This window comes from Miniopterus schreibersii (genome assembly GCF_964146895.1).
Source record: "Miniopterus schreibersii genome assembly, chromosome: X".
Classification (NCBI taxonomy): domain Eukaryota; kingdom Metazoa; phylum Chordata; class Mammalia; order Chiroptera; family Miniopteridae; genus Miniopterus; species Miniopterus schreibersii.
The window spans coordinates 17,866,559-17,892,114 of NC_138104.1; the positions used below are offsets into that span (position 1 = coordinate 17,866,559).

The following is a 25,556-nucleotide window of genomic DNA, read 5'->3' on the forward strand; positions in this document are numbered from 1 at the left end:
GTAAAAGTTCCTGGTGTCTAGATGAGCTGTTCAGAATTTGAGGATTGAATACATACCTCAACAAATAGTTTTATGGAATATGGACCAAATGAGAAATGACACCGATCATGATACAGGAAGCATTGGCCATACCTTTTTTCATAGGGAAAAAGAAGGAATAATAAATTCCGCCTGACATTACTCAATTTCCAGTATAAACTAATTGTAGGAATGTCCGAAACACAGGAGGGCTTATGAATGAGCCAAGAAGTTTTTTGGTGATTTTTTTAATGGAAGAAAATAAATCATTGCTTTGGACTAGATAAGCCATGATTACCTTTCAAAATATTATCTACATATAGCTCAGAGAAGAAGATTAAATAATTATTTGGTGAATAAAAATAAAATAAGGCAACATTCAGTACTTAGTCTCATCTCATTGGTGTCTTGACATCTCTCTTTTTAGCCAGTACCCAAGGTATAATAAACTTCACAGGATAAACCATATGCTTTAACTTGCCAGTGGCTAAGTCTTTAAAAGTACATATTCTTCAAGCCAACAATTCCACTTGTAAGAATATCTTCCATAGGTTTTCTCACACCAGTAAGTATATGTACAAGTAGATTCATTGCAGCATTGCTTATAATGGCAAAAGTTGACAGACAACATAAGTGTCCAACCAGAGAGAAATAGATAAATAATTTATGGTATGTCCCATTATGGAATACTATGAATCCACCAAAAAGAATGAAGTAGCTTTGTGTGTGCTGAGACAGAAGGCTGTCCATGTTATGTGCTCAAGTGAATTTTTTAAATGTACAACAGTATGTATAGTATTCCACTTTAAAAAATCCTGTATACATATAAGCCAAAGGTAGATTACATATATGTATAGAAAGAGGTTTGGAAGTACATTTGACCCCTGAACAACATGGGGTAACGGGTGCTGACACCCCTATTCCCCCTGAATAGTCACAAATCTACACATAACTTTTGATTCCTCCAAAAATTTTACTACTAATTGCCCACATTTGACTGGAAGCCTTGCCGACAACATAAATAGTTGATTAACACATATTTTACATGTTATATGTATTATATGCTATATTATTACGATAAAATAAGGTAGGGAAAAGAAAATGTTATTAAGGCAATCTTAAGGAAGATAAAATACATTTACAGTATTTATTGAAAAAAATCTGGGTTTAAGTGGACCTGTAAAGTTCAAACCTGTGTTGTTTAAGGGTCAATTATATATATACAGTAGTTACTCCTAGTACATAGAAGAGGTGGACTTTTAGTTTTCAATTTATATTGTTTCATATTTTTACAACAACCATATATTTAATTTTTTTGAGCGTGGTATTTATCTAAGGGAGAAAAAAGCAATCCCTTGGGAGGCAACCCTTTCCCCCCAAACCTTGGTTCAATTTCTCTTGCCTTACCATGGCTTGTACAGTTTACCACAAATCAACACTAGGTACAATTTATTTTATTATTGGGAGAAGTTTCACAAATAAAGTTCCTGGTTTTGAGCTAGCTTGACAGAAAATTAAAGTTCTGCCCATTGTGACTACATAGTTTAAAAATACCAAGTGGTGGCTGCTGGGGGAAATTTGGTTTGTTCATTTATTAATGGAACATTTATTAAGTGCCAAGCACTGGGGAATTCAAATATGCTAGTCCCTCAACTCTTCTAGCTGATGGTTACTTTCCTACTTCTGGGGTGCTAGACCACCCCATCCCCACTCACAGTGGTTGCATTCAGTACTTCCCATGCTCATCTACATTTGAAAGGCAATCCCCTTACACTTATTGCAATTTAGATGCCATATATGAATTTTCAAAAAGCCACTTCTTGCCTTCTGCATGAGAATAGTCCCCTAAAATTGACTTCTCTTTTTACATCTACTTTTAATAAATAACAGGGATCGGAGATGATTTAGCAATGAAAAGTGGAAAATAGCGAGGGTGGGGTATATAATGTTTGTGTTTTAAAGGAAAGGGGCATTCCTGAAAGATTTGATATTTGTGAACAAAAACATATGTCAATCACTGTTGGAGAAAGAAAACTATGATACATAATCCTGTTCTAAAGTATATGTATATTGTATAAATATTTTTGGAATAAAAATATATCTCCAGAGAGAAAGTGGCTGGATCACATTATCTCTTTGAAGTTCCAATTCTGTAGATCCAAGCATTTTCTTTAAAAAGCAATTTAAAAATTATGATGAGAAAATGTTTAGACTGAGATTTAGATTACATACATATGTGTAGGATCAATATTTCTAAAACTGCATTTTTCAGTATGTCATGCCTTTTGCTTCGTAAATCCATGAAACACAATTTTAAATAAAAGTTTCATTTGAGGTCATTAAAATATGAAGAGGATAGAATAATCCTTGCTATTAGTTCCTGTTGTATTACATTCTCTGTTATATTACATTATATTATTAGAAAGTAATTTATATGAGTATCTTTATGATTTTTTATAACAATGTATTTCCATTTTTGAAACTGCACACTCAATATTGCCAAAATCTTCATTTTGAGCCTTATTATTATATTGAATATTATCTCATTTTTTTCCATGTACCCTCCTATTATAAACTTAACATGTTTCATTCTCCCCAGAGTAGACCAAAGAAACAACTGTCTATTTGTTCTGTGGTTGCTAGCCTATTAATTCTCCACTAGACTTTAGGTATTTGGGGACAATTATGTCTCACGTCGGGTCTCCTGGGCTCCTTTTTCCAAAGATAATTAAATCCCAAACTTGAAACTTGAAAGATAATTGATCAAGCAGCAGCAAGGGTACAAAGTACAAGGATACCTAAGACACAATCCCTAATTCGAAGAGATGGAACACTCTAGTTGGTAAAAAGGAACTCCTGTCTTGCAGCCCACACAGATACTCTGTACCTTTCTTTCTCAAAACCAAACAAACAAAAAACAAAACAAAAATAAGGTATCAGTAAAGTTCTGTAAAAGGACTTTTAATAAATATACTATTATGGAAAGGATGTTAGTCTAGCACTGTAATTCTGCACATGGGAAAATGAAAGTATACATGATAATTGTTTTGCAAAATAAGGTAAAAGCCACTGGTTCTGTAAAAAAAGTGAATGTATATACCTTTCCCCTTATTCATTTTTAATCTAAATTAGTCTTAATTTTATCTTTTCCCTACAGTGAATTAAATATTGTCAAATATCAAGTAAGCTGTTCAGTTTTATCATTTTCTGAGTAATTAGTCTATTGTTTTTATTTTCCAAATAGGTCGCACACTCATTAATATATGAACAGAATTTTAGCACATGGAGATTTGTCTACCCATTTTACCTTGATTAGTGGTGCAACTCCTGTTCTTGTTGTAGGGCTTTGACCAGCTTCGACATGAAGGCTTGCTTTGTGATGTGACCCTGATGCCAGGTGACACAGATGATGCCTTCCCTGTGCATCGTGTCATGATGGCCTCTGCTAGTGATTACTTCAAAGCTATGTTCACAGGTAGGTCACCCTTTTAAACTCTGCATCCATGTTAAAACAATATGAAAAATACATGTTTAAATCTTTTTATTTCTAAAGTGCATTCAGCTCTTTTAGTCTGTGTCTTTATAAGAAGAAACAGTTTCAAAAGGAATATACCCAGTAAGTGTGGTTGTGGGTGGCACTTTTTAAACTTGGGAAATGTATGTACTTCTTTCATACTGCCTCCCTCTTTTATTTCACAGCTTTTCTTTTCCAGACACATATATAAATGGGCATCCGAGACTCTGGGTCCCATTACTATAATCTTTAATTCATCAAAAGATATGAAGTGACAGGAGAACATTAGTATAGAGATATTTCTTTTAAAGTACATTCTTTTAATTATAAATTATGCAGAAGCCTAACTGACATGAATGCTTACACAGAATAAAACTTTTTCTTGATTTTATTGTATCTAATTAGCAGCAGAAGTGAGTGTGACTTTAATTAAAGTATATGTCTTAATTTAATTGAATGTCTTTTTATTTAAGGTGGAATGAAAGAACAAGATTTAATGTGCATTAAGCTTCATGGCGTGAGCAAAGTTGGTTTAAGGAAAATCATTGATTTCATTTATACTGCAAAACTTTCTCTGAATATGGACAACCTTCAAGACACACTGGAAGCTGCCAGTTTTCTACAGATTCTGCCAGTTTTGGACTTCTGCAAAGTGTTTCTCATATCTGGGGTAAGACATTTTCAAATCTTTTTCTGCAGTAGACTCTGATATCCCCTGTTTTGAGTAGACTTACCAATCTTTTGTGTAGACATGTGAAACTTTGACTGTTACAGAGAGGTGTCACGTAGTGTGTGGTCTGTAAGCAAGTTGAGAGGAAACCAATACAGATGTATATTTACAAAAGAGAATCATTTAAGAAAAGCCTTCTGTGTAAACAAATGACACCAGGCAGTAATCGTGTTTGATAACAATATATACCTTAATCTTTTTGATAATGTTATAATTTTAATTTGGTTTTATTCATGTTAATGATTTTATATAAACAGACTTAAATAGAATTCTGTGGAACTATAATTTGAGCTTCTAGAAGTCTTTTTATTTTTTTAAATTTATCTTTATTGTTGAAAGTATTACAAATGTTCCCTTTTCTCCCCATTGATCCCCTTCACCCTGTACCCCTCCCCCCAGGCTTTCACCCCACTCTTGTCTGTGTCCATGGGTTATGAATATATGAATATAAGTTTTTATGTTAATCTCTCCTCACCCCCTACCCATCCCTACCTTCCCTCTGAGATTCATCAGTCTGTTCCATGCTTCTATGTCTCTGGATCTATTTTGTTCATCAGTTTCTTTTGTTCATTAGATTCCACATATGAGTAAGATCATGTGACACTTGTCTTTCTCTGACTGGCTTATTTCACTTAGCATAATACTCTCCAGGTCCCACCACGCTGTCTCAAAGGGTAAAGGATCCTTTGTTTTTACAGCTGCATAGTATTCCATGGTGTAAATGTTCGAGAAGATGCTTGATATGATTTCGGTCTTTTAAAATAGGCTCAGCAATATTTTTTCTTCCTTTAGATATGGGAGTTAGATCTTGAAAAGAACTAACACTTATGTGTAGACCTTTAAACATATAAGTTTTGAGTCCATCGAAACACATCACCCGTTGAATCATTTTTAGCCTTCTTTAATAGATGAGAGAGAGCACATACAAGTACCAACCAATGAACTGCTTAGCAGTCATCTTGTTCCTGAAGACAGTGTCTTATTTTAGTTGAGACCCTTAAATTTTACTTCTGGGAAACAAAATATTTTGGTTGGAAAGAAATAGTGCCAAGAAAATTTCTAGAGCTTGCTTTTGTGATTGAAAATTATGACATTAGTAAATTTTGATGTTTTATATTTTTTATATTGATGGAAAATACATTTTTCTATAATTGATTTTAACTCATACTTATGGTAATATTGGTAAATAATTGCTGTTAGCCTTTAAAATTACATTTACTAAACATGGAGCCTTATCTTTAAAACCCTAAGTTTCAAGAGAATGTGTCCTTAATGATTTTATTAATAAGCTGCTCCTTATCTTATAAAGTCAGCCAACAGTTCATTTATCTGGGCTATTGAGAATGTGCTATGTTTCCTTATTGCCATTCTCAAGTACTCAGACTGCTGTCTCATAATTACTTTTAGTCTTTTAAACTAACTGCTATTTTTAAGGGTTTTTATGGCAGCATGGTGTTAAGAGTGTTGACTCCTATTGTCTTCCCCGTTGCACAGGTAACCCAAGTGAAGTTTGTGTATTTCCCAAGATGCTGCTTGTCCTCATTACTGAATCTGGGTACTAAATTAATTTTAATTTAATCATACACAGCCATTCACCTCAAGAGCTATACACATCTTTCCTCTAGTTTTGTGCCATTGACATCATATAGCAATGTCATTTCAGGAAAAGTGAATGGTATTGAATATGCTTTTAAAAATGTATCAGTCTAATAATTAATCTAATAATAACACTTAATGCTTACATTTATAGACTCTGCTTTACGCTGATCCTAGCAACATATGGTCATCCTGAGCCAAACTAGTCACAGTGTCGTGATTTTTTGGAACTGATCATTAACAAGCAACATTGCTGACCTATTTCTTTTCGAATACCAAAGTTTAGTCCTTACAATTTTAGACATTGGTTGTGATCAGTTTCTTTACCTGAAAGAAAAGTACCAAACTGGATAAAGCACAATTTATGAAGAGGTATGAAAGTAGACAATTGTTGAAATAACAGTATTAGAAAATAATTTTGTTCTGGATAACTCTATTTAAAACAAGTTTATTTAAAGGTGATATCACAGTAATTTTACAATATTAACAAATTCCTATAATTAGAATGTTGATTCCTTAACCTTTTTGAAGCATTTATTTTAACTATATGTTTTACTCTTTTGGAAATATCTTTTTTTAAAAAACACACAGTTAATATTGTCTTAAAGGTTGTATTCTTCATTCCTAGTGTCCTCTGCAGACATCCTAAAACCCATTTCTAGGCTTGTCCCTGACAAAGCTTACTTGTGGTCTAGTTTACTCCTATCTCTAATGGTTTTAGAATTTTCTTGCCCATGAGCTTTGAGGAATCATCTCTTTTCTGACCACCATTCTATTCACTTATCTTTCATCCTGGGATATGTCTGTGTGATTTTACTGTGGAAATCTTCCCTCTCAGAATCCATGATAATTTTTGAGAAAAGTTGGTAGATTATTAGTTTAAGGATTATGTAAAATCCATTTTTTTCTTTATTCTTTCATGCATTCCAATTTCTTAGTTAAATGTTTAGGCTCACTCTATTTATTTCCCCTTTCTTTCTCAGAAATTCAAGTGAATCAGAAAAAACAGTAGCCCTGGGTGCCTTTTCTACTTACGAGAACTGAAAGTTTCAACATCATATGTGTGTGTGTGTGTGTAATTTATCTTTATTGTTGAAAGTATTACAGATGTCCCTTTTTTCCCCCATTGACCCCTTCTACGCTGCCCTCGCCCCCACCCCAGGCCTTCACCACACTATTGTCTCTTTTTAGTTATCCCACAAGCTAAGTTATTATAGATAATTTTAAAATATAACAATCTCATGTTTTAAGGATTGTGTGCTTAAATCAATCATTTTGAGGAAATAGGATTATATTTTTAATGATATAGTGTGATTATAGTTCACATAAATGAAATAATACTTAGGTTTGAGCTCTTAGAAAAATTAGCTCTGATACAATTTTATCCCATTCTTTCTTGCAGTTGTTGTTAATCCTTGCCCAAGGACATTTTTCCATTGATTTTAGAGAGAATGGAAGGGAGGGAGGGGCAGAGGGAGAGAAAGAGAGAGACAGAGAGAGAGACGGACAGACAGAGAGAGAGAAACATCTATTGATTGCCTCCCGCACGAACCCTGACTGGGGCCAGGGATGGAACCTGCAACCCAGGTATGTGCCCTTGACTGGGAATTGAACCCACGACCCTTTGCTGCATGGGTTGACACTCTAACCACTGAGCACACTGGCCAAGGCCTATCCCATTCTTAATCATTTGTGTGGATGATGAAGAGCACTGGTACATTAAATATGACTCAACAAATAACACACAAAGCATTATATATTAGTTTTGAATGATAACTTTAAATACTATAATAAAACCACACTTACCCTTTGTGGGTTAGAGACATCAGATTTCTATTATAGAACATCTGGCTCAATAGAACAAGAATCACTTTCCTCTTAACTTTGCCATCCTCTGTGGTAATACTTTTTTCTTAGGTGGTAATTATTATTATAGATTATAAGACCTGACACTTTTGTTCTTGCTATTATTATATTCTTGGTAATTATAGAAAAGAAGACTAGGAAGTGAATACAAAAGAATGACAGTGAACCATATAAAGCAGAGTAGTTGAAATTTTCTGTAAAATGAAAAACACTTTTATATATCATTGAGATTATGGAAAATTACCTTTGTTTAGTTATATACCTATTAAAATTACATTTGTTTTATCCCTATGACTTTGCTACAGCATGCTAAATACCATGCAGCCATGCCCTGATTTACAAACCGGTTGTAGTTTAATTTTTGTTTATTGTATTTGTTTACAAGTTAGAATTTGTAACATCTAGCATTTGCCCCACAGAATTACTGTTATGGAAGATTACAGGCTAGCATACAAAACCCAATTTAACGTAAGGTTGATGAAATAGGACATTTGTAATTGAATTGGAAACATTACAATTTAAATATACAGTTATACAGAATAAACAGTACTGAATGAAAGTGAACAAGAAACCATTTTATTTTTATATAAAGGCTTATTTAATCAGAGAATAAGAGGCAATTGTGCTTTTGACTTGGTGATACTCTTCTTTAAACTCATTTTTAAAAGTTATGTTTATTTTTTCCCTTGACACAGGTATATCATTGGTTCTACCAATGATTTATTATTGGGTTGGGTCACAGTGAAATGTACAGAAATGTTATTGACATGACTGAGGGTAGTGAAGGTTTGGAGAAGGTGGAAAACAAAGGAGGTGTAGAATGTGGGAGAGAAAAGGGGTTCTGTCAAGGGAAGAATGAAGGGAATCAGACGTTTTTAGAAAAGACAGTTTCTTTTGCTGTTTGGTGATGATAGCAGCAGCAAGCTTTGGGAATATTCTTCTTGATGTAAGGATTTCCTGTATAGTACATATATTTCACATTACTTATTTAATCTAAATTGGATTTATTCATAACAATTATAACAAAATGCCTTTTCAGATAATTCTTTTTTTTTTTTTTTAAATATATCTTTATTGATTTCAGAGAAAGGAAAGGAGAAGGAAAGAGAGAGATAGAAACGTCAATGATGAGAGAGTCATTGATCGAGCCCGCAACCCGGGCATGTGCCCTGACCGGGAATCGAACCCCAATCGCCTGGATCCCAGGTCAACGCTCAGCTGCTGAGCCACGCCTGGCCGGGCTCAGATAATACTTTTTGTTTGTTAGTTTGCTTGCTTTGGGAAGGTTTAATGCAAAATAGAGAAAAAATTGCATAGATAATTTTACAATGAATCAAACTGTTTTCCTCCCCTTCCTTATTGTCAAGGCTGATATTTTAGCAGGTAGTACCCAGATACTGCTTCTTTATGGCTGAGCATCTATTCTGATTATTTGGTACCCAAATTGTGCTTTGCTGATTGTTAAATATCACCTCTGCCTATAACTTTAACCACCTTATTCTTGCACATCTGCCGTATAGGACTCTGTAAGGGAAGAACAGGCCCAGCCTGGGTTAAAAACAATTCTTCCCCCCAAAATCCCTTATAATATCTAATATTGTATCCAATAAAGTAAGTGCATTCAAAGTGTAATGGAAGAAGAGAGCTGGATTCTCCAAGTTGTTCTTTTTTTAAGATAGATTATTTATTTATTTATTTATTTATTTATTTATTTATTTATTTATTTATTTCCTCACTGGAGGACATGCTTAGACAGAGGGAGAGAGAGAGAGAGGAAGGGAGAGAGAGCATTGACTGGTTGCCTTCTATATGTGCCCTGACTGGGGATTAAACCCACAGCCCAGGTATGTGCCCTGATAGGGGATCGAACCAGCAACCTCTTGGTACACAGGATGATGCCCAACCAACTGAGCCACTATCAATATCCAACTCAAGTGGCTTTTAGACTCTGAAGAGAGACAAAGACGAGGAGGAAGGTTTTTGTTTTTTAATCATTCCTTTGTTCTTCTTACCCAAATGTCCCTTCCCTATGTCCTGTGATGTCCTTACCTATGGAAGGAGGCCCAGAAGAAAATATCCTCTGACCCCCAAAGTAGCTTGTTTGATTTGTTCCCAGTCTTTTTCTATGGACATGCTTTCTCTTTCTGCATTAGAGGTGCTTGATGTCAGACTTTCATTTTAATAAACTATACAGCACTGAGGAGAATTTGGTGCATTGAGTGTCTGAGGAGTCCCCCAAAATTTGCCAATTAATTTCTTAGTCTTTGCATTTCCCTTGAGAGGACAAAAGCAGATACTTATTTACTTTTTTGAAAAAATTTTTTATTGATTGATTGATTTTAGATAGAGAAAGGAAAGGAGGGAGAGAAACATCAATTTGTTGTTCCACATTATTCATGCATTCATTGGTTGACTCTTGAATGTGCCCTGCCCAGGGATCAAACCTACAACGTTGGAGTATTGGGATGATGCTCCAACCAACTGAGATGCTTGGCCAGAGCTGATACTTGTTTACTTTTGCTTTGTGTTTTTTTTCCCATAAATGGTAATTTATTTGTATAAGATACTGATCTTCAACAAAATAACATCACAGATTTCTGATGAAACCTGTGATTAAAATATCAAATTATGTTAATGACAGTGTTTGGGTGCATTGGGTGTTATTTTAATTTTAATTTAGGATAGGTTACTTAAATTTAATTTAAAGTATATTACATTTTATTTAATTTGAATTTAATATAGCAGCAATGAGTACCAGTATGTTAATGAAAATGCCACATTGAAAATTATGATACTTGGAACTGCCTTTAGTATGATCATGAAGGTTGTTTGATTACAATAGAATAATTTATATCAAGGAAACTTAAGTGTGCACTTGATTATTTTAAAATGAATTTTATTGATTCTCATAAGTGGTTGAGAATTTTTGTTCCTTTTTGCTTCTCTATCCTTTAAAATGCTAATGTGATTATTTGAATTAGCTTTCATAATAACTCTGGAATTTTGGCCAGGTTATATGCTCAGATGAAATTAGAGTTCTTTCTACTTATGAATTTTTAAAACAAGCTTTAAACTTTATATTTTGAAAATGTAATGTATTCTAATATATACATGACTTACATTATATGTTTATGTTACTGCACATGTCCATTATTTTAAGCCAGTCTAGACTAAATGTTTGGGGATATGCTAGCTGAAGCACTTTTAAGAATCATGACTAAGAAGTGGATTGAAATGAACCATCATTGAATAATCCTGTATTTTTCCAAAAGTTCTTTATCATTATGCCATCATTTTTATCTGCTTATATTAACTATTATTTTAAGTATTATTTTAGACTTTGCTTCTATAATCTTTATAGTCTATGATTAACTTTTTATCTTTGATCACATGCACTTCAAAAAATTAATTTCCTATTACATATTTTTATTTGAGTCTCTTTTTTAAATTAATAAGGTCCTAGTAACTTACTGTTAATTCAACAATATTCTATTTTTAGTTGTATCTATCATCACATCTTTAATTTTTATATTGCTTATAATCATAGTATTTAACCTTTGTTATATGCCACAGTGTGGTAGCTGTTGTACACAAGCTATAGAAACTGCTTAGTCTATCTATCAAGAAGATGACAAGTTGGAAGGTTTTGAAATTCCATTCTCTGGTGATTTCTAAAAAAAGAGTAGGCAGCTATCTGTACTGACTAGGTGGTCTGTCAAAGTCTTTTCCAGTTCTGTGCATCAGTATCTGAGCATATTCATATTTTCCAAATGCCCTTAAATAAAAGGTAGGTTTCTGTATCCTGTTATTTTAGTAATTATTTTCTTATTGGATAAAGTTGAAGAGAGAAAAGGGGAAGGAACTAAATACTTTGATCCTATTTATAAATTACACAGTTTGGTTTCTAATCTTTCATCTTGGCTTATTTTATATGCTTTAAATTTGGTAACAACTGATGGTATCATTTTGCCTATGTAAAGTACACATTTTTTGTTGTTTATATTTGCAACCATATCAATAATGATGAGAATCTGCACAGTTGGGAATTATTTTTGCATTGTTACCAATTTTTGCTTAATTGTAGTAGTAAATGTGTATAAAAATGCAAATTACCCTTGCTCTGGGGGAGGGCTATTTCTTACTTGTCTCAGAAAGTAGATCCATTACTCTAAATAGGAATCTCTTCTACCTTAGGTGGCTTGGGCAATTGGATCTTAACTGTAACTTCATTTACACAAGTAAAAATTTTACGAGACACCAACCTGCCACTCCTAAAATTGGATTAAAATATACTTTTTATTAACTATATTAGAAATCGAAGGTATTAAACAGTGTTGAAGTATTTCAAAAGTTCCATAAATGATTTATTTTTTCTAGTTCTCTTGTGTTACAAGTATGTTTTAGGTATTTTTAAAAAATATGTTTTTATTGATTTCAGAGAGAGGAAGGGAGAGGGAGAGAAAGAAGCATCAATGATGATAGAGTCATTGATCGGCTGCCTCTTGCATACCCCCCACTGGGGATGGAGCCCACAACCGGGGCATGTGCCCTGACTGGGAATTGAACCGTGATCTCCTGGTTCATGGGTAGATGCTTAACCACTGAGTCACGGCGGCTGGGCTGTTTCAGGTATTTTTTAATACATACCTATTAAGTATAACAAGCAATTAAAACTTTTTGGCAATTTCAGTAAATCAAATCAGCTGCTTAAAAGAGTTCAAATTCTTGAGCAATAAATATGTGTTGTGTGTGTGTATTAACATTAGAGCTTTCAGTGGTATATCTTAACTAGGCTGTTATTTTATACAGAGGAATAATGATTTTAGTCTCATTTCAGCTTTTAAATAATAGAAGGATTAGCCAATTTTCTCTCAACCGAATGCCAATCTGTTAACCATACAGTTGCATTAATGAGGTTTATGTGACGTTTGTGAACAGACACCCTGACTAAATTAAAAAACATTTGAATACTTTGCCTGTGACCATCTCTTTGTTTGTATATACACCCAGACATTTGTATGGTAGGCTTGTGTTTTGAGTTCTTCCTTGCATAATATTTGCTGATATTGATACCATTGTAACTAGCTAGTTATTAATAATAGGAAAGGAGCAAAAGGAAGGCCAGACATTATAAGCATGGTCATTTGGGCAGCTTCACCAGGAAGCTGCAGCTTTATACTCCCCAGGGAACCACTGGCCCATTTCCTGAAAATCACTGGGAGAAGGGGTCCAACAAAGGGGAAAATGAATACATATGCAATGAAGTTGGGGTGACATAGGGAACGTGCTTCCCTATCAGTCTAACCTGGGAACAAAATCATTGACTAGGAGGGTGGACCCCCATGAGAGCTCGTGAAAATTTGGGAATACATAACCCATAGACAAAGGAGTTCACTCCCTTGTTGCTCTTGGCTCTTGTTGCTCTTGGCTCTCTTGCATTCGCCCATGTGGCCCATGGCCATGCGGACCCCATGTGCAATGGACTAATGGACTACAGCGGGGAACACAAACTAAGCTAGCCTGATGCTGAACTAGATACCGCTCAATTATATAAAGGAAATTCTGGACACTGGCTCTGATTTTAGCTCTGCTGAAGCCACAGCTACACTTCTATGGTGGGGCAAAGGAAAATGGGACCTTGGAAACTCGGGGATTTAATTCCATGCAAATAAAAATCACTTGCTCTCCTGTGTGAGTATCAGAAAATTATTTTTCTCGGGATAGCGCAAGAAATCCACCCCCATGAGCAAAAGGTTGGGGACAAGGGCCTCTCCCCACTGGTAATACAATTTTTCTCTTTTGACCAGTCAGTTATTAGAATATTGAAAAGAGCTCCTGCAGAAGAGGATCCTCTCCATAGCTTCTTTCCTTTTCCTGGTTTCCAGTTTTGGCATATTTTCCTCTGTGCTGGAGAAATTTTTCTGGGCTCATTTTGACTCCAGGCAGAGCTAGAGCAATGCTGAGAGTAAGAACAGTGGCTAAGGTAAACTACACGGCATATCATAGATACCAGAAACTCCATCAGTAATTTGATGTACACACACCTATTCCAACCCTCATGAAAGTGATTGTGTTGCTTATATTTCCAGGTAAATAATGTGGAAAATAAAATCGCTCTAGGAATAATTGTCCTATTGAATTATTTTTACTATAAGCAATAACTTTTGAAGGAATCAAAATGAAATAGTAATGAATGAAGGAATAACAATGAATGAAGCCTGTTCACATGAAAGAGAAATCTAAGAATCAGATATTAGAGCTTTTCTGTTAGTGGATCTGCTAGCTGAGTTACTTTTAAGACTCATGACTGAGAAGAGGATTGAGATGAACCATAATAGAATAACCCTTTATTTTTTCAAAATTTCCATCTGGCCAGAATTTTATTAGTATTTCTTGTGGGAGGGGAGGAGGAACACACATTTTTAAGGAGAGAAAAGTACAGTAGGTCCTTGAATAACATTGTTTCATTATAATGTTAATGAGATGCAGTAAGAATTGAACTGTTCATATTAATTAGCCTGTGGTAAAATTACTTTCATTATTTGTTGTTTCACTACAGTTCAAAGAACCTACTGATGATATTGAGGACTTACTGTAATTATTTTGGCCATTGTCAAGTAGTAACATTATTTCTTAGAATAACTTCTAACCTTCTAATTTTGAATGATTATATTCTCTTAGTCACCCTTCTATTTGATTAGGTAAAGGTGGTTTGTGAATTCTCTTTAGATCATTAATGTATTTAGGTAAGAATCTTTATTTGCATCTATATGGACAGTAAAAAGCATAATTTACTTTTCTTCTAGAACAGGTATTTGTGTTATCCAGATGTGAGTGTCTTGAAAGTAGCTCTGTTTTAATTTTTTTTATTGGCTTAATAGGTCACTTTAGACAATTGTGTTGAAGTTGGACGGATTGCCAACACCTACAATCTGACAGAAGTGGATAAATACGTTAACAGTTTCGTCTTGAAGAATTTTCCTGCATTGCTGAGCACTGGGGAGTTCTTGAAACTCCCTTTTGAGCGTCTTGCCTTTGTGCTTTCCAGTAATAGCCTTAAGCATTGCACTGAACTTGAGCTCTTTAAGGCTACCTGTCGCTGGCTACGCCTAGAAGAGCCTCGGATGGACTTTGCTCCAAAATTAATGAAGAACATACGATTTCCACTGATGACACCACAAGAGCTCATTAATTACGTGCAAACCGTAGATTTCATGAGAACTGACAATACTTGCGTGAATCTTCTTTTGGAAGCCAGCAATTACCAAATGATGCCGTATATGCAGCCAGTTATGCAGTCAGACAGGACTGCCATTCGGTCTGACACCACTCATTTGGTTACACTAGGAGGAGTGCTGAGGCAGCAGCTGGTTGTCAGCAAGGAATTGCGCATGTATGATGAAAAGGCCCATGAATGGAAATCATTAGCCCCTATGGATGCCCCAAGGTACCAGCACGGCATTGCCGTCATTGGAAATTTCCTCTATGTCGTTGGTGGACAGAGTAATTATGACACAAAAGGAAAAACCGCTGTTGATACAGTCTTCAGGTTTGATCCTCGATACAATAAATGGATGCAAGTTGCATCTTTAAATGAAAAGCGCACCTTCTTCCACCTAAGTGCCCTCAAAGGATATCTGTATGCAGTTGGTGGGCGCAATGCAGCTGGGGAACTACGTAAGTTTCTTTACTCCGAAATTCTTGTCAAATCATAAAATAAACAGTTCTATAAAATGAAGATAAAAAATGTAGTTAGGGTTACATTTTAAACTGGTTTTGTTATTTTGTTGTTTTTTTTTTTTTAGAAAATATCAGAGATAAACATTATGCCTTATCTGGGCATATACTGTTGTCCATGATACAAATTATATCTCATAAATACATCAGTATGTTGCAGAATATTTGATTTGTGCAGTATGTGTGGTTTTCATCTTGAAGGTTCAACTGCAAGGTATATTCTGCTAATTTAAATTCTAATAGAATCTTGGACAGAAGTTAGGCATGTTTCCTCATTTTTCATTTTTAAAAGCTCACATACTATTTTACTGAACAGGTTAAAATTCTTCCTTACAGAGCACTGATTTTTATTGTTTGTTTTTTTTCTTTTACATAATCTGTTACCTATCAGAGGTCACATGTACAGTTAACATAGCAATTCTTTGGCTACATAAATTAAAACTAGAAAGTATACTTCTGTTATTTTAGATAAAATTGGAATAATATTGGTGTCCAAAAGGGAAGTCAGGAAGACCATATTTTATATCATGCCTTATGTATCTGTCATTACCATCATTATTTGGCTTTTTTTCCCCACTCCCTTTTTTATTCTCCCTTTTTTATAGAGTCATTGTAGTTGTCAGTATTCCAGGCTTCAGAATGCTGGGAAAATTTTAAACATTGGCTTGGGATAAATTCAGAGTAATTATGAGAATATTTCTCTTCACTATTCTAAGAAATAAAAAGTAGTTTAATGGATTTGAGAGTAAGCTATTTATCGGAGACAAAAATAACTGCTTTCAACTCTTTTACTTTTCACCTTCTCAAACCCTTTTTGTTAGTGGCATGATCTTAATGGTACTGATCTTTGCTACCAAATTTTTTCTCCTTTGTTGTCACAGTGATATTTTTCTAAGACCAAACCTTCCAGGCTTTTGGACTAGGTACCATAATCATGAACCACACAGGTTTCCCAATATATTTTAATAATCAGACATTTAAAAGCATTTGAAGCATCAGTACCCTTAGTGTAGAATTGTCATTTTAATTCCCCTCAGTCAACCCCTACACACTATTTTCATGTTATTATACTATTTTAAATTTATTGTGTCTGGAAATATCCACAAGATGAAAGCAGTGACTTGGTGCTTTCTTAGAAAAACCATGCATCTAAGATAGTCTTTACAAGTTCACAAATTATAGGTCATCAACCCTGGCAGTCAGTGGTTCTCTTGAAATTGTTCTTTTCAAAGGAAATAGCTCCATTTTTTCAGTCAGTGCTTGCTTATTGATGTTGTCACTCCTGTTAGTATGCAGCTATTAAATTTTCAATATATGTTCCTCATTAATTAGAGGCCTTATTCTTTTGAGAATTTATAATCTTCGGGCCAAGGAGAGTCATTACATACAACCAAGAAGCTGGAGTGTTGTTTTTTTCCAGATTTGGTCCCAACCCTATTTGAGCTCTTCCCATGTTATATTTAGTGGAGAACAAGAAGTAGACTACCATCAGGAAAGTGTCTGGCTTCCTTACTCATGACCTTCAGAAATCACCTTTATCTCTTATTAAAAATAGTCTTCTGCTAATTTAGCATCATGGCATGTAGAGCATGCATCATTCTTAAAGTAAAACTTCAGAAACATGTTAAAGTTAAAAACAAGAGAAGGGTGCCCAGTGTCACCTTTGTCATTGAGTATATTACTGGTCCTAGATAATATAAGAAAGCAATAAAAATAAATGAAATATGAAAAAAAATAATCTTCTGTGTTTCAGTTTGAAAGTGAAAAGAAACATTTAAAGTCCAACTATTTGATATTCTTTCCCTTTAAAATCATCTCCTATAATCTATAAGTAACTAAACTTTTGTAGAAAATTATTGTTTCCCTTAAAATCAGCATACTCAGCAAATCCAGTCTAGACTAATTATTTTAAGTTAAAATATATTGGAAGTTGTTTTTATAAATTATGTGATTGGCTTAATAAGTGCACTCAAAATAAAATTCTTGATTCCAGGAGAACCTTCAGGCCAAAAAGAGACATTACATAAAACCAAGAAGCAAGAGGCTTCATTTTTTTCTGGGACCTATCCCACTCCCTTAGCATGCCTCCTATGCTAAACCCAAGTGGGAGTAAGGAGTCAACTGTCCCATCTTGTCACACTATTGGTGAGATAAACAAGCCTGATGTAATCTACCCTGATTGCATTCCAAAAGAATAGTATCAATGAGTTCTTCTGAATTCTGTTAATAATGTTTCTCTTTGTATAAATAAAAAAAGCACATGTGTCAGCTTCCCTTTCCAGTTACCTTGGGCCCATTGTTTTTGCATAATAGCAGATTTCACTTCTAAAGAAACTCCTGTTTTTATTTCTCAATGTTCCAGACAGAAGCTGTGGTTTTAACTTTTCTCCTGCTCCATAAGCATTTTTTTTTATGGAACCCCACCTCTCTCTCTCCACACACACACACACACACACACACACACACACACACACACACACACAACTTGCTGTAATAACTTAACATTCCCATCTTAACTCATTACGTAGACATATTTTTATGCCTGTATAAATAGAGAAGGGGGTAGGAATGGGTGGCAGGAGGGTCTTTCAACAATTTAACAGGTTCATTAGTACCAGTGCATCATTCATTCTTCAAACATGCGATAACCGTTGCCTATATATAACTATGAAAAGTGACAGCATTTGCAAGGCATTTTAGATTATTTTAATGCATTTGGCCTTTTAAAATATTTTCATGGACTGCATGGTACAAGCCCACAGTACATAAAAATGATACTACTAGTGTGTGTATGAGCCTGGAATATTGCTGAAATATAATTCCTTAGAAACACTGCCTTCCTTTGACACCAGGTACAATGAGAAAGGAGGAGCAGCTTAAAAATAGCTAGCTGTCACTTAAGTGAAAAAGGAGTCAGTTATTTCTGGCATCTTTCAAAATTATGTCATATAAGCAATCGACCTCCCATTGAGGTTTTCTATATTGAAGAGAAATATGACAGCTCAGATATTTAAGTCAAGCTTTCAAATAATGAAATAATTTATAGAAAACAAGTTAATTTTTTTTTCAAGTAAATGTACAATAATGATGAAATTTATCAAATGCCTCTATATCCCTTAATGGATATGGGGTTTTCTTCATTAAGTAACAAATCAGTAGCTGGCACTGTAGGATTCTAGAGCCTATCCCCCCCCCCCCCCATGGGAGCCATCATTGTCCAAATGGTTTTTTTTCAGGCCTAATCTCTCTCGAAATCCCAAAGAATAAGTAAGTTCCACATCATCCCTTTGGGCCAATTCTGGACTCCAGTGGAATCACCTGAGGAAATAAGGTTCTTGGTAATATATATATGAAACAGGCAACCTGAGTGTAATTCTTAAGTTGGGGAGGGTCTCTACTTTAAATACCTGGCCAGCAAACGTCTGTAAAGGGCCAGAAAATATATTTTCAGCTTTGCAGGCTATAGGAACTCTTCACAACTAGTGAACTCGCTGTTATATTGCAAAAGCAACTATAGAAAATTTATAAAGATTTATGTAAGAAGAAGACTGAAATTTGAAATGCATACAATTTTCATATATTCTTCCTTTGATTTTCCCCAACTCTTTAAAAATGTAACAACCATTGATATTTTTATCTTGTGGGTCATACAAAAGCAAATGGCATATTGGATTTGACTTCCTAGCTGTAGCTTGCCTGAATCCCTGTTCTAGATTTTCCAAGTTACCTCATTACCATCCCCAGCTGTCATAGACTATGAGGGAACCACTGCTTTGTGGCTCCAGCTCCTTGCCTGGAATCATCCCTTGCTTCCCCTCCTATCCACTCAAGGTTGTGTCACTCACCTTGTAAATATGGGAAATGGGAATAAGGGCATGTATATACACTTTTTAATTAAATATATTCTGTTTTAAAACTATTATTGATTTTACTAATAATAGCAATTCTGCATGAAGAAATTAGAGATTAAATGATGGGAAGAGTTAAAGGAGATGGATTATTTAGCTAGAAGAACACAAGTTTATGGATGATCAACTATTATATATTTATTATGTTATTGGTGGTTAATAGTCATCTTACACTTAGGGGCTTCTGTATGAGAAATTATACATATGTATAGATAGATTATATATGTAAAGATGTATATATAGATGATTCTTATAACCTCTATTAGGAAGATACAATTAACTCACTGACAGTAAAATAGCTTTATCTTTCTACAGAGGTAAATTTTAATGATCATAAAGAGTAAATAGCTATTTAATTTCTAGCTTCAGTATAAAAGGAATAAGAGGAAACTAGTGGAACTAGTTTCAAAACTGCATCAAAACAGATTGAATTAGACATAAGGAAAGACTGTTTCACTCTAGAAATTTCAAAGTTCAAAGTAGAGTTCTTTGTTAAGAAAAATATAGAACTATAATAAAACCCGTCTTTCGCCTCAAATAGGTGGGAAAGGTGATCTCTGGACATCTTTTAAAACCCTTTTACTGATAGGATGTGATTAGACTACTTTTTATCAGCTAAAACCTTACCATTAATTACTTTGCTGATCAATCAATATACTAGATTTTCTATAAGTGTAGAGAGAGAGAGATGATAATGTCCATTCAGTTGGATCTTGCTTGTCAAGTAGATCGGAGTCATGCTAAAGGCAAATGGAAATGCACATTTAAAAAGACATCAGTGACTGGACATAGTAAAAAACAGTACTGGGATATATGGCAGTTTTAGCTCGCCAATAATTGTGGAAAAATTACCCCCTTATTTGGGGGAAAGATTTTGCAGGATTTGGCTAGTTGATGGAAGGGTTTGGAAGAAATAGAGTTGGTAAGGGTCTAAGCCTGAAGCAAAGAACAAAACCAACAAGGGAGTGGATCAGAATGAGAATAGTAAAAGCCTTTGAAATAAGACTGAAAACTCAAATCCAAACTAAGTGGAAAAGGAAATTAATAAAAGGTGTCGTTAGAGGAGAATTAAGTACTTCACATACTGAATTTGATGAAGAAATGAAATTATTGAATAGAGTAGAAAATTATTCTCTCTCTCCATCTCTCTAGTTTTGCCTGTTCTCCTGTTATCTTTTTAATAGGAAACTTTGTTCAAAGGCTGATTCATCAGTGAGAATTTCATTTGGCTGCAAGTAGCAAAACCTTATTCTAGTGGTTTGATCAAATAGCCCCACTCAGTAGACTTTTACTTCTGTTTCATTATCTAGAACTATGTTATATGATCAACTCCAGCTTCAAGGGAACTTCATAATTTGAATTTTATTTTAAATTTGGCACAGCACTTCCCTGAGAGTGTTATGGTTCTGTTACTAAGAAAAAAGCAGTGTTGGGGGAGACAAGGAATTGGGTTAGCAACCAGCAGTGTCTGCAAAAATCTTATAAACTTTTCAAGTCAACCTGGACTTTGTGCTTTTAAAAGAGGCTCACATTTACTATTTGGACTGTCACTGTTCTATTTTTGAGGTTATAACAAATTGATATTTAAATAAGTTGAGGTCACTTTTCCAAAATACTTTATGTTAAAGTTGTTAAATTTATTATTGAGAGGAAGTACCCCTAATAAAAATCTTCACTTCATATTTTGCTGCCAATCATTTTCAAGTTAAGAGCAGTACTGGCTGCAACAGTGTTGGGTATATACAAACTATTGGCTTTAATGTATAGATGTAGAAAAATTATTGTCAGTGTCCATTTTGTAGTCTGGGTATGAAATAAAGCAATAAGCATGAGAACACACACCAGGCAGTGTACATACTTTTATTCTCAACTTAAAATTTTGCTTTATATTTAATAACCTTTTTTTTCTATATGGTGCATCAACATGGGAGCCTAGAATTTAAATATTTTTCCTCATGATTTTTTAAATCTTTTCTTCCCACATTTTTAAAAATGGAAGACATGTCAAATGATAAAGATACAAGAAGAAAAGAAATCCTAGTGGTTTCTTCAGTGACAGAAATGTGTTAGATTATTACACTAAGTATCTAGTCTAATGTAACATGTATTAATGATTCAAATTATTAATATAACCTAAATCATTAATATAAGACCCCAAAGAATATCTCATACCTAAAATAGATATGTTTCAGTTATTTGGATATTATTATTGTTCCACCTAAAAAATAATTAATTGCTAAATTTGAAATGATAAATTCTTTTCTTTCTTTTTTTTAACAACAGCTACAGTGGAATGTTACAACCCAAGAACAAATGAATGGACCTACGTTGCCAAAATGAGTGAGCCTCACTATGGCCATGCTGGAACTGTGTATGGAGGAGTAATGTATATTTCAGGTAAACAATTATGATTCAAATATAATTAATATAATACATAAACTATTAACTGTCACCATCTTTCTATATAATGTTAAGAAAAATAATCTAGAAAATGGATAATCAAAATATAATTTACAGTGATTTTAAAAGATGTATGTATTTTGGTCACATGCACATATATTTTTCTAATAATTCTGAACTGGCTACAGTTTGCTTACAGTGTCCCACTAACAACTTACAGTCTCAAACTGTTGATATTTAAATCATCCTTCTATAGAATTTATAAAAGTCTTATTTTAATGTAATATTCACCTCCAGTATTCAAATTTTCTTTCTTAGGCAGGTTCTTATTTAGCCCAGACACAGACTGCGTCAGACAGTGTGTCCCCCTTTTGAGGGCCTGCCAGTGCCAGGCCAGCAGTTACATTATGAGAACAAAGGTGTTCAGGTGATGTTTGTTGTCTCAGTCTCTGAACACTGCCTTATGAAATCTGTAATTAAGAAGGATCAGTGAAAATCTTGGAATGTGTGATTGGCAGGTTTTGGTGTTAAATTCATGAGCGACTATGGGATGTCTTATATTGGGTCATCCAGAAAATAATATGCTCCACTAATCAAAGATTTATACCAGCTACCTATTTTCTGTGTGTAGATGCTATGCCATTATAATGAGAGCTCTAAATCCGCTGGGGGAAAATGACATCTGAATTGTTGTAGTGGTGATTTGGCATGACTAGCATAGATTGCATATATGACCTTCACAATCAAGAGTAGGGTAAGAACCATAGCTGATTTTTCAAACCAAAGAACACTTTTGCTTTCTGGTAATTCTGTAAAGTACAGAAAAAATATTAAAAGACAAGTAAAAACAGTGATTTCCATCTGGCCACTAAAGAGTAGAACTGTGAATGATATGGCTGAAAATTAGTTTAGTTCTCTCCCTAATCTGCAGAATGTACAGTCTGATTCTTTTATTGTAGAGACTGATTTACTTGTGATCTAAGAATACACTTTGTAGATTATATCAACTCAATCAGCAACCAACTGTTGAACATACAAAATTTCATATATATTCAGCAATTTAAGTTTTTAGCTTTGTAAATGTCCATGCTGATAGGACATGACATTACCCACCCTCACCCCAGCCACCAAGAACTCTACAAAAACAAACAGTTCTGAATATTTTTCTACACTTGTACTTTGCACACTTCCAACTTTTCCAAAGTATTTTGATTTATATCAATTCGTAGTCATAGTTACAGTCCTAATGAAATAATTAGAGTAGATATTCTTATTTAGCAAGTGAGGAAATGGGCACCTAGAATTTAAATGCTCCAGCCCTGTGCTCAGCACCCAGAGGGTGCCTGCTAAAAAGTATTAGGAGTGAATGATGCTTTGTAGTTGGAATTTACTGCAGACTGAACTCTAAAAGTGAGCAAAATTTACTTTCATTCAGTAAAGCCTCTTAAATTTGATGGGTCTCTATTTGAGAAAGTTACTGCAATAATATAAACTATATTTTGTTTTTTAAGAAGATAAAAATATTATTTTCTTTATAATCCAGGGAAAGTACTTATAGAGTGCAGACATTTATAAGAATACTATAGATAAGCTATAAAATGTCATAATTGAGGCTAGAAGTTAATTATCTATGACAAGAGAGCCTTTTATTTACTTTTGCATTTTTATAATAATCTGCATACCTCATGTCTATTGTTTTCATTCTTTAGGAGGAATTACTCATGACACTTTCCAAAAGGAGCTCATGTGCTTTGACCCTGATACTGACAAATGGATCCAGAAGGCGCCAATGACCACTGTCAGAGGTCTGCATTGCATGTGTACAGTGGGGGAAAGGCTCTATGTCATTGGTGGCAATCACTTCCGAGGAACAAGTGATTATGATGATGTCCTAAGCTGTGAATACTACTCACCTATACTTGACCAGTGGACCCCAATTGCTGCCATGTTAAGAGGGCAGAGTGATGTTGGGGTCGCTGTCTTTGAAAATAAAATCTATGTGGTAGGTGGGTATTCCTGGAATAATCGTTGTATGGTAGAGATAGTGCAGAAATATGATCCAGATAAAGATGAATGGCATAAGGTTTTTGATCTCCCAGAGTCCCTTGGTGGCATACGAGCTTGCACACTCACGGTTTTTCCACCTGAAGAAACCACACCATCACCGTCTAGAGAGTCCCCTCTTTCTGCACCTTAAGATCATCCCTACATCTAAGATGCTGTAGTCCTATCTTTGCAATGTGTCATGATTCTCTTCTTTTCCTGCCTCCCCTTAAATAGTGTATGTTAGGATTAGCCTCTGGTAATTGATACAGATATTGGAAAAAAGACAACATTGATGTTATTTGTGCTATTTGTTTGGCTTGGAGTGTTTATAAAGTGGTAACAAAACCATTCTGGAAATGTATCCCATAGAAGCTGATGCTTAACATGCAAAAACAAAAAAACAGAAACCCCCCCCCCCCCAAGTGATTGTCTTTAAAATGTTTCTTCAGTACTTTTTGATGCTGTGTACTGGGTATGAGGTATTTGTCATCTTACATTAGAAAGCCTAATAAATCACATTGAGGGAGGATTATAGTAAATGTACAACTGTGCTAACTAGGCTTCAAAGTAAAAAGTTTTCCTTTCATCTTGACTGTGAAGTGTCAAAGGGAGGCAGCCTACTCCAACAGAAAACAATAGACAAAAGGTTGCCAACTCGAATGAGCTGTCTCCCTCTGTTCATAAAGTATTTTTGACATATCTGTCAGCCCACCTGTGTGTGTGGGTGCATTGAGAACATATAAAGTTTCTTAGACGCACAGGAGAAAGAATAACTGAAATTCACCAATATTAATTCTTAAAAAAGCAGCATGACCCCTTTCCTTTATAAACAAGGGTTGGGAGTTTGAAAAGTGTGTATAAATACATCCACACACATAGAAATATCAAATACAAAACTTTGAAAAATTGAGTGGCATGTCAAATAAATGTAAAAAAAATTAAAATTTCTTCCAAAAAGCAGCTTCCATTAAAATGGGAATTCAGTATGTATATACTGAATGCACTTATGTAGAATCATGCCGAAGTAAGTGGATGAGGGCTGGAAATTTTGATCAAAAAATTTGTCACTTGACCAAATTTTACCTTCCAAAACTGTAAAGTACACCTTCTCCTTTGCTGTTGAGGTAACTTGCATATTGTATGTATTCTGTATACTCTCAGTTTGTAAGGTTATTTAGCACAAAGTAAAGCAGCTTCACCGGACAAGCTGCTTTTGCTCAGTGAATTCAACTTCCATGTTTTATCTTTTTGTTCAATAAAAAGCATTTAATGTCAGATTGGTCTGAAGCATCTCATTATTGTCTGATTTGCCTTTTATTAAATACCCCCCCTCTTTTTTTTTTGGTTTAGTAAGATTCAAGTGAGCAAAACTCAGAGCACTGAACAGCTTGGATTAATTCATATTAATGACTTTCATTCAAGGAAAAAAAGAATTTGACCAGGTCTAACCTCATTGGTCAAAACTCATTGCTGGTTGTCTTTGAGGAATTGGTTTGTGGCAGATGCTAATTGGCTCTTCATTCCCACAGAAATAATACCGGACATGTCTAAATTATAAGGTCAGTTTCCTGGATCTTCAAGAAGATCCATCTTGCCTAATAAGAAGGGATTGTGTCAAATGACCTAAGATGTTTGTTCCTGAACTAGGATCACAAATGAAAAATTTTTTTGTAAAAGATTGTTTGAGACTTATGTTAGGGCCATCTGCATGATCTTTCCTACTTTCTCTGCAAATGACCAG

General features: G+C 34.5%; 1 protein-coding gene across 12 annotated transcripts in view; it reads left to right on the plus strand.

The window, feature by feature from the left end:
- Nucleotides 1-25,090, plus strand: part of KLHL13 (kelch like family member 13) — a gene marked incomplete at its 5' end in the record, with an annotated part of 324,985 nt that extends 299,895 nt beyond the window's left edge. For all 12 annotated transcript variants that reach the window (XM_081125982.1, XM_081125986.1, XM_081125985.1 and 9 more), the window contains 5 exons: nt 3,361-3,493; nt 4,006-4,202; nt 14,606-15,401; nt 21,653-21,766; nt 23,479-25,090. In XM_081125982.1, the coding sequence (XP_080982108.1) occupies nt 3,361-3,493; nt 4,006-4,202; nt 14,606-15,401; nt 21,653-21,766; nt 23,479-23,966 (1,728 nt within the window). In that variant the 3' untranslated portion in view covers nt 23,967-25,090. The remainder of the gene's footprint in view (nt 1-3,360; nt 3,494-4,005; nt 4,203-14,605; nt 15,402-21,652; nt 21,767-23,478) is intronic.
- Between the last annotated feature and the right edge of the window lie 466 nt (nt 25,091-25,556).